Source organism: Neolamprologus multifasciatus, chromosome 13, assembly GCF_963576455.1.
Source record: "Neolamprologus multifasciatus chromosome 13, fNeoMul1.2, whole genome shotgun sequence".
Classification (NCBI taxonomy): Eukaryota; Metazoa; Chordata; class Actinopteri; order Cichliformes; family Cichlidae; genus Neolamprologus; species Neolamprologus multifasciatus.
In genome coordinates this window covers 328938-345447 of record NC_140451.1, presented here as the reverse complement: position 1 = coordinate 345447, position 16510 = coordinate 328938, and the positions used below count along the sequence as shown (strand labels likewise).

Below are 16510 nucleotides of genomic sequence, written 5' to 3'. Positions count from 1 at the left end.
CATGTGGACCTTTCACAGATGATCCAAGTGCAGATTCAACTCTGCATTACATTTGACTTCAGCTGTTACACACTTTCATTTTCTAGCTGTGTCACTTCCTGCTTTTTGGATCAGAGAGTTTATCCATGTCCACAAATGTTTGGCTGCATATTTGTATCATCTATATTTTCCAGTCTTCATACAGCCGATATTTCATGTGGACTCCAATCTGCCAGCTGCCATCACGTTTTCAGGGTTCATTCAGTGTTGAAATGTAGGACAAACAGCAGCACATGTTCTCTAAATGTTTGCAGTCATTTTAAATGAAGCTGATACTACATGAGACATTTTCCACAGTTATTGTCTTTGAACAGAGAATAATAAAGCCATCAAACATATACAGGCTTGTGCAAATACAAACTTCTGTGGTGCATTTGATGACCTGCAGAGGAGAACAAGTCGGGCTTTTCAGCCCTAACACAACCTCTTTGTTCTCAATACTACAAAACCTTCAAAGGCTGATATGCAAGTTTGCATGAATCACCAACACAGTTGTGTTTGTTTCTAGTATAGTTATAAATAAGCTGATCAAATATCTGCTGACTGATTAGATCCAGTATCTATTACAGATGAACTGGATATCACAGCATGTTGTTAACCCGTCATATCAAACTAAACAGTGTTGCTGGTGTAAATATCCTCCAATAAAGATGAGGGCTTCTGTTGCCAGGTAACGATGATGTCACACTGGATCTTCTGATCTTTAGCATCGTAGCGCTCGGAGTCTGATGTTGGCTCATGTGTTGTCACCAACATGACGTTCTACTAGTCAAGGCCTCACCTTAACCCACTGATGCTGATCACACAGACCCACTAATAGAACTGTTTTATCAGGTTTATGCAGCGTCACCATTAATGTCACATTTAATCAGACACATTTACATTACAAGCCCACTACAACCATTATCAGCATTTAAATTACATTACACATCTTCACTCATTTAAAGTATTTTAACCTGATTCATTTTTTTCCACCTTAACAGTTCATTCCTCAAATCAAACAAGATATTTGACCCTCAAAAAAGTTAACAAATAATTTTGCAATAAAAGGGATAGCTCAGTAGGTAGAGTGGTGACCCCACGATCGGAAGGTCGGGGGTTCGATTCCCCTGAACAGCTACCCTGAGGTACCCCTGAGCAAGGTACCGTCCCCACACACTGCTCTCCGGGCGCCCAATGGCTGCCCACTGCTTCACTCAGTGAATGGGTTAAATGCAGAGAGGCATTTCCCCACGGGGATCAATAAAGTACACTTTCTTTCTTAAAATATTTATTTTTCAGCTTTTACAAGTGAAATCAAACAAGTGTATTTAACAGTGAAACCAGAGGTGAAGCTGCTCATATAGAGTCCAACCCAGGCTAAAAGTAAGTTGAGTAGAGCAGCATCATCAAAGTGTCGGCTCTCTGAACACGGTGCAAGATCGCCATCTGCAGGACTACCTACTTTTTCTCGCCCTCCTCGTCAACGTCAAGATGACGTCATCGTACAGCACAACATGCAGATCAGGTGACATGACTGTCTGAGAGGCGGAGTTAAACTGTGGCAGGTAAGCATGTGGAGGAGGAGCAACAACATGACGCTGGAACATCATCATTGCATTATACAGTTTCCTCTCAAACTGGATGCTTCTGTGAACAAGAACAGCTGTGGAACCAGGGTCCTGAGTGTCATCTATGGATGAATGCAGGTCAGTGTGTTGCTGGTGATGAATCACAGCGTCCATCTCACAGTGGAGTCACAGCTTTTTTCCAGCTGCTCTGCTCTTCAAATGTAAGGCATCGACGGCTCTCCTTTTCAGCTCTGTTGGAATATCACCTTCTTCTGTCTGAGAAATGTTCATGAAACAAACCTGACAAAACACAGCTTCAGCTGCTCTGCTCTTCAAATGCTTCCAGCTGAGACACGACACACACTTAATATGGTTATAGCCATTATTATTATTATTATTATTATTAGTAGTAGTAGTAGTAGTAGTATTAATGGTAGTAGTGTCAGTATATATTATATATTAAAAATATAAAGGTTATCTGATTTTGTTTGATTTTATGTGACCTATTAGAATTAGCACTTAATCCATATATCATTCACATATCTTAAAGTGTTGTAAGAGTATAATTCTGAATATTCTTCTGTTTCTATCAGTCTGATATCAGTTAGATCTATAATAAATGTTAGAAACCAGTTCTTCACTCTGATGAGAATCATGATCAGATCTAATTGAAAATGTATTTTGTTGTTGTGTTTAAGAGCAGATTGATCAGAGCACCATGTTTATCTGCACTATATTGTTTTAATTGCTATAAATAATATATACTGGCATTTAAAATTGTTGTGATGCAGCACTTCACTTCATAATATGGACTTTACTGCTTTGATTGTGTTTTTATTTTCAGCTTTTTGTTAGGAATAATTTCTGAAATAAATATATAAATATACGTTAACAGGCTGTTTGTTGCTGCTGTTCTGTCAGTGACTCCATGCTGATTTTTATTTTTAACAAACACGACTGATGTAAAGTTTAAAAGGCTTTTCACACAGTGAACATCATCAGTAATCTGTGAGGTTTTAAACTGCTTATTAAAAGAGTCCACAGAGTCAGCTGACCGTAGCTGCCATGGATGACTGTTAGCGATCTCTATGTGAGAGCAAGAAGTTTGTAAAGAAGAAGTTTGTGTAAAACAAAATGATTGACAGATCACTGTTAGCACATCTCAGAGAGAGTTTCTGTCTCAGCAGAGTAATAGATTACATCTCTACAGTATCTGATCAGCTGCTGTGGAAAGTTAGTTTTGAGTCTTTTTAGACACAGAGATAAAATATTTTTGATCAAATGCTGATAAATAAATAAATAGAGAATTTAGAAGATTTATTTTTTTTTAGCTGAGAATCTGATTAAAACTAACTAATAACTAATCTTTATACTTTTTTAACTCAGCAAACATGAAACTAACGGATGTTTTGATTATTTGCATTTTTTGATCTAATTTTTATGTTAGATGTTTTATGATGTGTAAATAATTAAAGGCAAAGTGTTTTGTTCCTCTGCGGTTCGTTCCGTGGCCTCACAGTAACATGTTTACTTCAGTAGCTCCAGTTTCTCCATCCAGCAAATACATGTCAGACTAAGGGAATGCTTCATGCACCAATGACATCATCACACAGCCACACCCATTTATACCAAATGAGGCACCAGTAAGGTCTTATGGAATGATTAATCTAAACTGATGAAATTATAAAAGCAGAACCAAAATGTCAGATTTTGAGCCACCATATTATACCATCTGGAAAGCATCTGATTGGACGTGGCTTCATTTTTCAGTATAACCTACAGCCAATCCTGTAAAAGCAAAGAGGAAGAACCATCAGTCATGGATTGGCCTCCAAAAATCCCAGAGAACTGTTACAGAAACAACATGTACATGTCAGACACTGAGTGCCAGTGTACTGCATATGTATTTATGTATGAATGTGTGTGTATCCTCAAAAAAGGGACTGAGCTTACCCTGTAATCAAGCAAGTTTAATATCAGCTATTTAAACTTCCTTTAACAGGAATACATGAATAATGATCAGTATGCTGTTTGTAAACAGGCTTGTTTACAAACAGCATACTGATCATGATCAAGTTATGCTGCTTAGTTGTGTAAAAACTGTAAAACATAAAAAGTGTTATGATATGTTTACTAATTTGTACCAGTGTGAGAGACAAATTGAGCTAAAACCACAGAAACCAGTGTGTGTGTACATAGACAAATAATGAAGACATGCTGGGAAACAAAATGATTTGTTCCTCTGTGAAAGGTCAAGTTTTTATCAACATTTCCCCAAGTGCTCTTTAACAGAGTGAGGGATTATCAAAACACTAAAGAAACTAGTTTTCTTTAGGAAGCATAAACAATTTCTATAAACACAATAATGGAATTATTTCAGACAAACCAAAGTGACCAGTTTCAGTATTTTCCTCCTTAAAAACCTGGTACTGAGCCAGAAGAAGCCATTGCTTTGCAATGATGGAATTTAACTTTGAAATGCTCAAAGCATCAAATGTTCAATTTCAATTTACAAACCGTATAAAAGCTTTAGCAGGTTTGAGCTGAGATAGCATGATGCCAAAAACAGGCGGGTTAGGAGAGGTGTGCTCACATGTGGCTGTCACACCCTTCTGACAGCGCTAAATAAATGCTGATTAGTGCATCTGATAGCAAAGCAGCTATCTGGCATTTTGGTTCAGTTAAACTCAAAGACATTCAAAGGATGGCTGAAAGGCAAAAGTACCACAGCTGTGTTTTCCTCTTCAGGTGGGTGTGTCCACCTAGTTCTTTGTTTTTGAGGCCACACCCCAAAGACCAGCTTCCCCACAGTGAAGCACGGTGGTGGCAGTAGTTCTGACATCACGTTAAAACAGACTCATATCTATGAGTCTGAGGGTGGGGGTGGGTTGGACACAATATTTGGGGAGCAGTGGGCAGTAATGGTGAGAAATTACTCACCATTACTCAGCAGGAGTGGGATTTAACAAGAGTCCTGTGCAGGGCTCTAGTACAGAGCAGGCCTGGCAGAGGCAGGAAGCAAAGATTTCAAAGACTTTGGAAAGAAATTTGGTGAAAGATGTGTCTAAAGAGGCCGAACAGCTGCAGAGACACGAGTGAAGGACTTGGCTGAGTCAGGAAAGAAGTCCCTGTAACCCTGGGGGTATGTGTGTGCACTGAGCAGCCTGGGGTAAAACAGGGTCATTTTTGGATTCAGTGTGAGAGATATCACAGACAAACATTGAACCATCAGCAGGTCCTGATCGAGTCTTTGTGTTGCAACATCTGTCCTCTAACAGTGTCCCTGTGTCCTTCCAGATGCCAGCTGATAACAGCAGGAACATCTGCAGCTGACACAGAGATCATGGGACTGTTCTCCTATTCATGCTTCTCATTATTGCAGCAGTATCAGGATTATTGGACTTCAAAAAGAGGGACCTGTGTTTCAAACCAGGCGAGGACGACAGAGCCATGAAAAGATTTAGGGGAGAACATTTTCTGCCAAGTCCTGACACTGATTTGATTTCATGCTTTGAGTTAGTGTCACATTTCCAGAGCAAAGCCCCTCCCACAGAGACTTCACATCCAGAGCAGGAAACAGCCTGTTTACCTTCACCGCTGGTTCCAGCTGAGCCTCTAGACGGAGCGCCTCCTTCTGTTGAAGCTTTGTTATCAGGACTCTGTGTGCGGGCAGGTGGAGATGTGGATCCAAGTGCAGGACTCAAACATGGAAATGTAGCTCAAAACCTCAGCTTTATTGCTGGAGAAAACAAAACCTGACGAGACTGAGACTACTGGCAACAGAGAACTGAAACACACAGGCATAATTCTGAGGGTACAACGCAGCACGGGAAAACACAGGGCTAATATACAGAGGGTGGTAATCAGGGAATGGGCAACAGGAGGGAGACACAGCTGGGAGAGATCAGCGCTAACGAGACAAGGGGAGCAAAGCTGCACACACTAACATAAGACATAGACTTTCACAATAAAACAGGAAACAATACACAAGGACGCAGACTAAGAAACACAGACTTAACACGGGTAGAACTAAACATAAACCAGAATAAGCTGGAACATAGAACATCATCATAATCATCATCATTCAAAAATAAACCAAAACATAACAACTCAAAATACTGGGTCAAACTGACCCAGAACCGTGACATTTGTGTGCTGAGTCACGTGAAGCCAACGCTCTCCTCCATACTTCAACTTGTGATGAAGCTCCTTTAAAATGAGGACAGGCTGTAATAAAGGAGTCCAGTCCTGAAGCTGTTTAGTCTCTGAAAGAGGAGGAGGACTGTGGCTGAATATTCAGATGAGTTTAGTGGAGGAAACTGTCTGAACAGACCGGAAACGATGGGCTCTCTGCAGATTACAGCTGTCCTAGAATGAGGACGCTGCTGACACGTGTTTGCAGTGGACACAATACAAAAGCTGAGCTTCCTGCTTCACTCCAGTCTGGATCCTGATGATTCATAGTTCAGTTCCTCTGAAAACCATCAAGTACAAGGACTGCAGTGAAAACAGGTGAGAAAGCAGCGTGTGAGAAACTGTGACAGACTGTCAGAAGGCCTGGAGAACTACTGCTGATTAAAGCCTTACAGGAAACTCTTTACATACATCTGTAACTATGACAACATGAAAACAACCAAAGCTCCACCATCCATCATTTTTCTGCTGCTTATCCAGGTTCATGTCAATATGGAGCTTTTATTTTGAAATCTGTGGTCAAACCAAAATACTTTCAACTTTCTTCATATTTTCATGTAACTTCCATTTCTACATTTGTGTGATTCTACATTTGAATATCTGTTTAGTTTGGTGTGAACTTCTGCTTTGTCTCTTATTGTGTCTGAGTCTACCATGTTTAATGTGTTATGTCTCCAACACAAAGCACCAACACTTATTATGAAGTAATACAGTGAAGTATTTGTCTGGAGACAGGAAGCTACCTCCTCCTCCAGGATCAGGATGCAGTTTGTGACAGGGGCGACTACCAGGTGCTGCTTACATCAACTTTATTCAACTCTGTTTTGGAGTTTGTACGTGCTTTGTCTCTAGGGGCCACCAGACAAAACAGTACCAGGAACTGGCACCTGATGGAAAACCCTAAGAACCAAGTGGAGCTGTGCCGAGCCGAGTAAGTACTAATGGAAAAGGCCTAATAGAGACTGAAGCTGCTGTTAAACAGTTTCCTCCCAGCTCAGATATCAAATGTGACCATCTGTGAGTGTTTGTGCACACAGTGAACTGCAGGCTGAGTTTGGATGTTTGACTTTGTCTTTGATTTGAAGTTTCCACTTGATTTTCTTCTATTTGGATGTCAAATGGATTTGGAGAGTTCAGTGGTTTCCTGGACTTTGTTACTTCACTTTAGTATTTCACATAAGTGGAGCTCCACCTGCAGGATACACAACACTAGATCGGTGCTGCTGCACCATAACATTGTCCCTCTGTCCTTCCAGATGTCAAACAGCTGGAACATCTGCAGCTGACACAGCTCAGTGTGGACAAAACAGGGTTACTATGGCAGCAGCTGTCACATGAATCATGTTGATTTGCCTTAAATCAACACGCAGATGACTGTAAAGACAGACTCACACAGAGCTCAAAGCAGGAAGTGGAAATCAGACTGAAAATGGACTCATGGGATATTTACTGAATCTCACTGAATCCCCACAGAACCATTACAAGCATCTCATCTGACTGTAGATATGTTTATATGTATATGTGTGTGTTTATTAGGACATGGAAAACAATGAAACTGACATTTTTCATCATGTCTGTGCTTTGACACAAACTCAGCTTTGATATGTGTATGTCTGCAGCAGCAGTAATGACAGAGAAATTATTTCTTCACATTTGACTTCAAATCTCACAAATCGAGTATTTAAAGTCCATTTTGTGGCTTTGATGAGTTGAATCAACGATTTGGATCATTGATTAGAGATCATACAGTTAAATGCACATTAGAAATGGTCCAGCAGTAAAACAGCTAACACATGGATGTGAATGATTCCACTGTGAAGGTTTCACATGAATTGTGGGTAACATGCAATAATGTTTGCGCTACCATAAGATCTAAACACAGACTGAACAGCTGACTGAGGACATTTATAATCTGACCTCACATAAACACACGTTCATCAATGAATTATTGTCAAAGTTTATCATCTGCAGTCTCTCATGTAGAGTCCACTCTGCTCCACCTCAGTCTGCAGCTCCGCCCCCTGAGCCCTGAACCCATCTGATTGGCTGCTCTGCTCTCACGTCTCTCTGTATTTTTTCTCATTGGTTCTCCACACTTTGGACTCTGTTCAGCTTTTTAAGTGTGTCGTTTTTAGGAGTGATACACTTCCTGTTGTCAGGCCTGTGATGTGTCTTAATGTCTGCTGGAGGACAGGAACTATTTTTTGTAGTGGCACAAATCATTTGTGTGCTATCTTATTGTATATACCTGATTGTTGTGGAAAAACTTTGAAGTATTTGTACAGATAATACCTGAGTTTGCGTTTGCTTCATTTCATGTAAATCTTGCACATAGTGTGGGGATTAGAGAAATATTTTGCTGCTATTGTTAATAATCATCCTCATTACCATTGCATTAATAATACAATCTGCAGTATTGATATTATATTCAGATGTTTAAACATATTGGCACCCAATTAGCCTTTATTACAGGTGCAGTGATAACCACTTTAAACTGTTGAGTTGAATCAATAATCTTAAATGCTTTTGAATGCTTGTTATAATCTTAAATGTTTACGTGTTGATTCTGTTGGGTCATAAAAGAAAGGCCTAACTCTGAGTACACTCTGTGCCAGAGTAGACAGGAAACTGCAGGCTTTTGAGCGTGCTTGTGAAAGTGAAAGTTACTTTTAGGAGCTGTCTGGATGCTATTTGAACAACCAGGTTATTCATTATTGTCTTTTATTCATTTATATCTTTTGATTGAGCTTTTAGTAGAGGTTCTTGATTAGGACATTTATTCAACATATTACAGATATAGTTTCAGTTAGGTTATTATGCACAGGAGAATTGGCCTCTCTTCTCATAAGACAAAGTTCGTGTGAGGTCGAGCCACACACACATACACACACACACCTGCACACACTGTACGTAGGCTATGTTCTAGGTGAGAGTTCAGATATATTTGCTTGCAACTGCATTTTTGTGCGTGCAGAATTGCTAGTTTGTTGCAGAGCATGGCCCAAGGTTTTGGAGAGGCGAGAGTCAGAAGATGGACACAAAGCACCTGCTGTGCAGACGGAGACAATGTTCTTTTTAAACTGTGTTAAAAGTCATAGTGGTTTTGATTTGACGTATGCATGTATTGTATCTGATGACGCATGAGGGGGCGTTAACCCTGATGAATCAAAAGCAATCTGAAGTGTCTTTTTGGGCGGAGATCTACAGCTGATGTTTTGCAGTGTACATCTCCCCACGCTGCGTGTGGTCATTAAAATCAATTGTTTGACCAAGCTCTTCTGGACCATGGTTGTTTTTATTCTCCTCCTCAATATTTGTACCCTTAACAATAGATCTGGTGTTTGAAAGATTGTGGACATGAACAGTTTATCTAAGTTGTAAAGATGATTAAACATGTTTGTGGTTTTCATAGTAAAAATCAGACTTTTCTACTGTCAGCTGGGAGGACTCCCAGCCTCCAAAATGGCTGCTGATGAGTTTTCCACACATCTGTACACATCTGTAAGTTTCAGCTTTGTCCTTCAGTCACAACCTGGTTCATCTTCATCCTAACTTCCAGCTTCTATCATGGTTAAAGCTGATGAATCCTCTGGACATCAAACACTGATGGTGTTATTGGAGCTGAGTGAAGTTTGATGGCTTTATTATCCACACTGTGACACATGGCAGCTGTTAGAGCAGAACACATGAAGTCAGTAGGTGTGTTTCAATTCAGCCTCTGCTTCCTCTGAAGGTCCATGACATCACAGCGAGGCCACGAAGACCATCCAGAATCCCAGGCTCCCACAAACGTGTCCTCCTTCTTCCTGGATTTGAAGGACAGGTGGGCCCACCCTATCCCAGGATGCATTGCAGCGTGGTGGTGGAACATATATTTGGGTCCAGAGATGGAGCAGCACTCTCTCTCTGAGTCTTTGAGGCTGTTTCTGTTGAGTCTGGCTTCAGTCTAATTTAGCAGCTGTGACATCAGAGATTATAGGGGAGTTTCCCACCCAGAACCAGAGTGTGAATATCACCTCTGTCTGCGCTGTGTTGGTCACAAGGTTTGTTCTGGGCTTTTAACTGGAGGCTGGAGCTTGTGAGTGAGGGAAGCTGAGAGCTGTGTTTGCACATGCTCAGTGTGACAGGATGTTGGCTGCTGTGTTTCCATATGCTCAGTGTGATGGGATGGTGGCTGCTGTGTTTGCACATGCTCAGTGTGACGGGATGGTGGCTGCTGTGTTTGCACATGCTCAGTGTGACGGGATGGTGGCTGCTGTGTTTGCACATGCTCAGTGTGACGGGATGGTGGCTGCTGTGTTTGCACATGCTCAGTGTGACGGGATGGTGGCTGCTGTGTTTGCACATGCTCAGTGTGACGGGATGGTGGCTGCTGTGTTTGCACATGCTCAGTGTGACGGGATGGTGGCTGCTGTGTTTGCACATGCTCAGTGTGACGGGATGGTGGCTGCTGTGTTTGCACATGCTCAGTGTGACAGGATGTTGGCTGCTGTGTTTGCACATGCTCAGTGTGACAGGATGTTGTCTGCTGTGTTTGCACATGCTCAGTGTGACAGGATGGTGGCTGCTGTGGTTGCACATGCTCAGTGTGACAGGATGGTGGCTGCTGTGTTTGCACATGCTCAGTGTGACAGGATGGTGGCTGCTGTGTTTGCACATGCTCATTGTGACAGGATGGTGGCTGCTGTGAAAGCTGAATGCTCTGTGGTTAGAAGTGATGTCACACATTAGGATAACTGTGCTAGCTCTCTGTCAGAGTACCAGAGCCTCGCTTTGACCACATGACTCTCAGTGCACAGCATGATGTGTGCGCTGTAAACAGGAAGCAGAGGAGCAGGACTGAGGTAAACCTCTGAGGGATCAAACTGAGACTGAGCTCCAGATGTTTCCACATGTTTCTGCTCTGCGTGTGTTTGATGATTATTTCAGGTATAGATGATGGAATATGACCAGTCTGATGTGAGCCTGCTTTTTGACAGCACCTCGCCTCTCTGTGCTGCCCCCTGCTGGCTCTGATCATTACTGACTGAGTCCTTGCTGCCACTTTATTAGGTACAGCTTGCTAACACAGGCTCAGACCTGCTTTGCTTTCAGAGCTGCCTCAAATCTTAATGGCTCAGATTCAGCGAGGTGCTGGAAACATCCCTCACAATTATGTGATCAGTGACGACTGCTTCAGCACTGACAGATAGAAAAGTGCATCCACATAAACAGGATATATAATAATAATAATAATGATAATCAAATGCTGATTTTCAGCTTTTCGGACCTTTGTCTGGCTGCTAATCCAGCTCTGTTTGTAAACGGACCAATGTTTACTCAGGAGCACAACTGAGATAATCCATCGACAGTACGAGGTTAGTCATTAGTGCTGCATGGGCTGGACTGTAGTTACATTGTAAGGATTCAAAAACTAAGCTTTAAAATGAACATTGGTAATAAAAACAGGGAGAGGTGATTGCTGCTTTTTTTAGAGGCTCGTTCAGGTTAAATAGAACGAGAATAAAGTGAATAGTGAATAAAGCACAGAGATGAGTTTGAGTAAAGTCTGATTTCTTTATTCATGCTCAGGGCTCAGAAAACCATAAACCTCATATCTAAATCAATGCACAGGCAGGAAACACATAACCAGTTTTTCCTCAGAAAGTATTCCCAGCAAAACCAATAACAGATTATTAAATCCCTGAACTCTCCCATTGCAGCTTCACAGTTTATAGATTGTTTTGTAAAATGTTAAAACTCTATTTTTAAAGAACTACAGATTTTAACTCCAGAGGATTTTGAATCATTTTGGTAAACTCAGGGTTAATCTGAGTTTACCAAAACTTGGTTCACAAATTCAAACAGCTGCAGCTCAGAAAATTAAAAACTCAAACTGTCAGGAGCAGGTTATGTTGTGTATGTATGAGTTTCACCCCAAAATCAATTGCAAGCATCTTTACTGATTTTTTTTTTCAGTGTCATTTTATTATTAAACTGCTTATTATTATTATCTGCTCAGAAATTAGTCTGATGTGTTGGTGAGTCTACAATAATATTGTAGGGTATTGAGAGGCTAAAGTGAAGCAATCAGACCATTTTCATAATTAATTTTGTTCCATATTGTGTACTTCAACTTTTAATGTTGCAACGCTGAATTTTGTCATGTTGGATTTAACAGCAACATCTTCAACTGTGTGAGTCAGATCATGACCATCAGCTTTTCCTCTCACAAACCCTCTTTCAGGACAGTAATACATCTTATGATAAAGAGCATTATCACAGTTTGTCTCCCTACCAAAGACTCCAACTGCGCACCAGTTAGAGTACAAGCGTTTGTCAAAAGGAACAGAGAACATGACAGCTATTTTCTTATCAGCTCTCTTTGTAGCTGTATCGTAGAGATCATAGGTGAAGACTCCAACAGATCCACGCCCGGTGCTGCCAGAGAACAGAGTGTTGCCAGATTCAGAAGGCTCAAGTTTTGCTGGCAATGGAATTTGGCAGCGTCCGCTAACAAGATACAGACTGTTCAGAAAAAAGAAAAATATGAATTAATATTCTTATTCAAACAGGATCCATACTCCTCCTAATGAGGCAGGTGGATCAGTTTGTTTAGAGAAAGAAACATAGCTGTGAGGCGATGTGCAGGCAGCTTCTCAGTTGCAATAAAAACGTTTCAAAGACAAACATGTAACTTCCTATAAATTACTCTAATTTCAAGTGCTGATGTGTTAAGTGTTTGTCTCAGTTGCAGCTTTTTTTGCACAAAGACAAGTGTTATGCTGCTGAGCTCAATTCTACTTGATTTGATGTAAATTTCTCTTTTTTTTTATTCAGCAGCTCTGTTCAGCAGCACTCACCTGCATGAAAGGTCAATATGTATGAGTTTGTAAAAGAAAGTGAAAAAATAGATTTAAATTGCTTGCAGTTTAGATATTTAACATGTAGAAATTTACAGTAACAGAAAGATGCTGCCCACTTTAGAAATCATGACTATAACACTAAAGAACAAATGTGTATTCACCTGGGTTCACAAAGGGTGTACCGGTCACTCTTGTTTGTAATATAAATGGTGGACTGATGAGCACCCATGATGTCTGCAAACTGAAGAACAAAAAGAGAGAGAACAACATATTTCTGTTTCTGGAAGCATCTGTACATCAGTGAGAACATGGCTAACGACAATACACATAATACAAATGCCATCATAGTGTCTCAACAAAATCCAAGGTGTTCTGGATGTGGTGTTCAGAGCTGCCTTCCAACAGGCTGAGAATCGAAGTCAGAAACTAAGAGATGTTATAGGTGACTGAGTGGATCATACAGACGGTCCTAAAGGGGGAAAAAAAGCTGTAAAAGAGTCTGTAACATGATCGTGTTACGGAGGCAGATGAAACCATGGTCTCGTACGATATTACATCTCTCTTCACTTGCATCCCAGTAACGGAAGCATTGGAGGTAGTTCGTAATAGATTACAGGATGACCCCAACCTCAGCAACAGGACCACTCTCAGCATCGACCAAATATGTTTGCTTTTGGAACTGTCATTTTACATAAAAAGGTCAGTTCTACATCCATCATTGTCATCTACACCTTAGAGGTGTCTTAGAGCAGCGGCCCCCAACCCCCGGGCCACGGACCGATACCGATCTGTGAGTCATTTGGTACCGGGCCGCGAGAGTTGAGACTCGGGTGTGAAATGTCTGGTTTTCAGGGTTTTTAGCGGTTTTTAGCATTATTTTGTTATCATTTTTTTCGTTAACTGGGTTTTCCTGGGTCTTTTCACGTGTGTTATGAATAAATCTTCTTTTTTAGTTTTATTTTGTTGTATTTATCCGCGACACCTTGAAGGTCGGTCTGTGAAAATATTGTCGGGCACAAAGCGGTCCGTGGCGCAAAAAAGGTTGTGGACCGCTGTGCGAGAGGACTTCATAGGAAGGTTTCTGTGGTGGGCGAAAAACTCACCCAAACATAAATGTATAACAGAGGCTGGAATTATTATCATTTTGAATTGTCAAAGGAGCTTACAAAGAAAAGCGTCTGGACTTCTTTAAGTTACTTGAAGACGTTTCACCTTCATCCGAGAAGCTTCTTCAGTTCTAAGGTCAAATGGTGGAGAGTCCCAGATATAAACCTAGTGGGAGTTTCCCCCCACAGAGGGACAAAAGGACCCCCTGATGATCCTCTAATCGCCTGAGCCAAGGTGTGAAACTGGGTGTGGGTCCCAATCAGCCAGAGTTTCGGGTGAGTTCATTGTGAAACCTGGCCCCACCTTATCATGCGAATTCCTGAGGTCAGATGGCCCAGGATGTGAGTGGGCGTTAAGACGTCTGGGGAGGGATCTCAAAACTGGATTATAGATGGCCGACAGTTGGTGTCGTAAACCACCGCCTCTGTTCAAAGATGGTCGCTCACAGTGGACATAGATGCTTCTTTCACTCCTCTTTCAAACCATCTGTCCTCTCTGTCCAAAATATGAACATTGGCATCCTCAGAGTGACCTTTATCCTTAAAATGCAGATGGACAGCTGAGTCTTGTCCTGTGGAGGTGGCTCTTCTGTGTTGTGCCATGCGCTTGTGAAGTGGCTGTTTGGTCTCTCCAATGTAGAGGTCTGGGCATTCCTCGCTGCACTGTACAGCAAACACCACATTGTTAAGTCTGTGTTTTGGCGTTTCGTCTTTTGGGTGAACCAGTTTTTGTCTGAGTGTGTTGCTGGGTCTGAAGTACACTGGGATGTCATGCTTGGAGAAAACCCTCCTGAGTTTTTCTGATACACCGGCTACATAGGGGATGACAATGTTATTGCGTCACAACTACAAGATGGAGAAGATGAATTAAATATTAAAATTTGCGACACAATCTAAATGTGACAAAAATAATGTTTACTACTATTATATTACTCTATTAGAATTGCATTTCCTCTGGTGCTTTACAATGGAAACACTCCTGTCCATTGTCAATAATTGATTTATATGACTGTCCAATTTAACATACCGTTAACAGTTAAACTGAGTAACTTTGTCTCAGAGACCTGTTCAATAACAGAACCTCCCACTGTCAAATATAAATGTGATTCAGTATATCATTTGACATTGAATCACCTGCGTGTAGGACAATGGTGGAGTTTTCTAAAGCAAAACTAAAATCATTTGTAAAAATAAAAGTGACCCTCAAAGCACTTTACAATTCCACTATTCATTCACACACTGGTGGAGACAGCTACAGTTGTAGCCACAGCTGCCCTGGGGCAGACTGACAGAAGCGAGGCTGCCATATCGCGCCATTGGCCCCTCTGGCCATCACCAGTAGGCGGTAGGTGAAGTGTCTCGCCCAAGGACACAATGACCAAGCCGGGGCTCAAACCAGCAACCTTCCAATTGCAAGGCAAACTGCCAACTCTTGAGCTACGATCGCGCGTGGTAGGCCTAATTTGTGTTGTTTGTGTGCGTTTGTGTGAAGTAGTGCGGAGCACGCGTGGCCTGTGGCACCGGTTGTGTTGTTATCATGGATTCCCAAGTAAGCAAGACTGCCTCACAGGGAGACAGCACATTCATTAAAAAATTAATAATAATCGCTCCTGGCAGCGCAATTTTTTTTGGATGTTGTCATAAACAATGTGATTTTAAAGGGTAAAATGGCTGCTGGAAAATGTCAAATGTTAGACATTTTCTGAAAACACAGCGGCCTTGATGAGCATGCAGAGATGCCCACACCAGCAGCAGTTAAGATATGCCCTGATCGACGGCAGCCTGTGCTCCAGACCATAGATTTAACTGAGGTGGATAAATTCTAAAAGTAGTCTGCATTAAGATTAGGGTTGCTCAAATTCAGTACAATGACATATGTGATGAAGGAAAAGAGGCACTTGACCTGTTTGAAAACCTGTCATCCTATTATGAGACATTGTTGAGATGTAGAGCACAACTATAAAAACAAGTAATATGCTGAACCCTGTATACAAAAGCTAAAACTACAAGATGGAGAAGATGAATTAAATATTAAAATCTTTATCACTGTGCAAGTCAACCACTGTGTGAGGTTGCGTTGTGGTCACTTCTAAGCTGATGAGCAAGCTACACATTATCAGAGCAGAGGGCTGGATGTATCTGTGTGTGTGTCTTCTGCAATGGTAAAAATGCAGGCCATTTTTACCATTTTTTGTTGCAGGAGCAGGAGAAGACCAGAGGAGGAAACGTTGGGTCACATGACTATGTGAACTCTGCAAATTTAATCTTTTTAGCTGTAATTTTTCTCCGTGTTTGTGAATATACCAGGGGTGTATTATTCATGACCGAGTATTGCTCACAGAGAAAATGTGTATATACAGTGGGGCAAAAAAGTATTTAGTCAGCCACCGATTGTGCAAGTTCCCCCACTTAAAATGATGACAGAGGTCAGTAATTTGCACCAGAGGTACACTTCAACTGTGAGAGACAGAATGTGAAAAAAAAATCCATGAATTCATATGGTAGGATTTGTAAAGAATTTATTCGTAAATCAGGGTGGAAAATAAGTATTTGGTCACCTCAAACAAGGAAAATCCCTGGCTCTCACAGACCTGTAACGTCTTCTGTAAGAAGCTTTTCTGTCCCCCACTCGTTACCTGTATGAATGGCACCTGTTTGACCTCATCATCTGTATAAAAGACACCTGTCCACAGCCTCAACCAGTCAGACTCCAAACTCCGCCATGGCCAAGACCAAAGAGCTTTCGAAGGACACCAGGAAAAGAATTGTAGACCTG

At 41.4% G+C, this 16510-nt stretch overlaps 1 protein-coding gene across 1 annotated transcript; it reads right to left on the bottom strand.

Moving 5' to 3' along the window:
• Positions 1-10392: 10392 nt before the first annotated feature.
• Positions 10393-14695, bottom strand: LOC146504721 (DELTA-actitoxin-Afr1a-like). The gene is made up of 2 exons (XM_085181989.1): positions 12790-14695; positions 10393-12290 (listed from the first exon to the last, which is right to left on the bottom strand). The coding sequence occupies exons 1-2, from the start codon at positions 12972-12974 to the stop codon at positions 11870-11872; spliced, it is 606 nt and encodes a 201-aa protein (XP_085038115.1). The 5' UTR covers positions 12975-14695; the 3' UTR covers positions 10393-11869.
• Positions 14696-16510: the final 1815 nt, after the last annotated feature.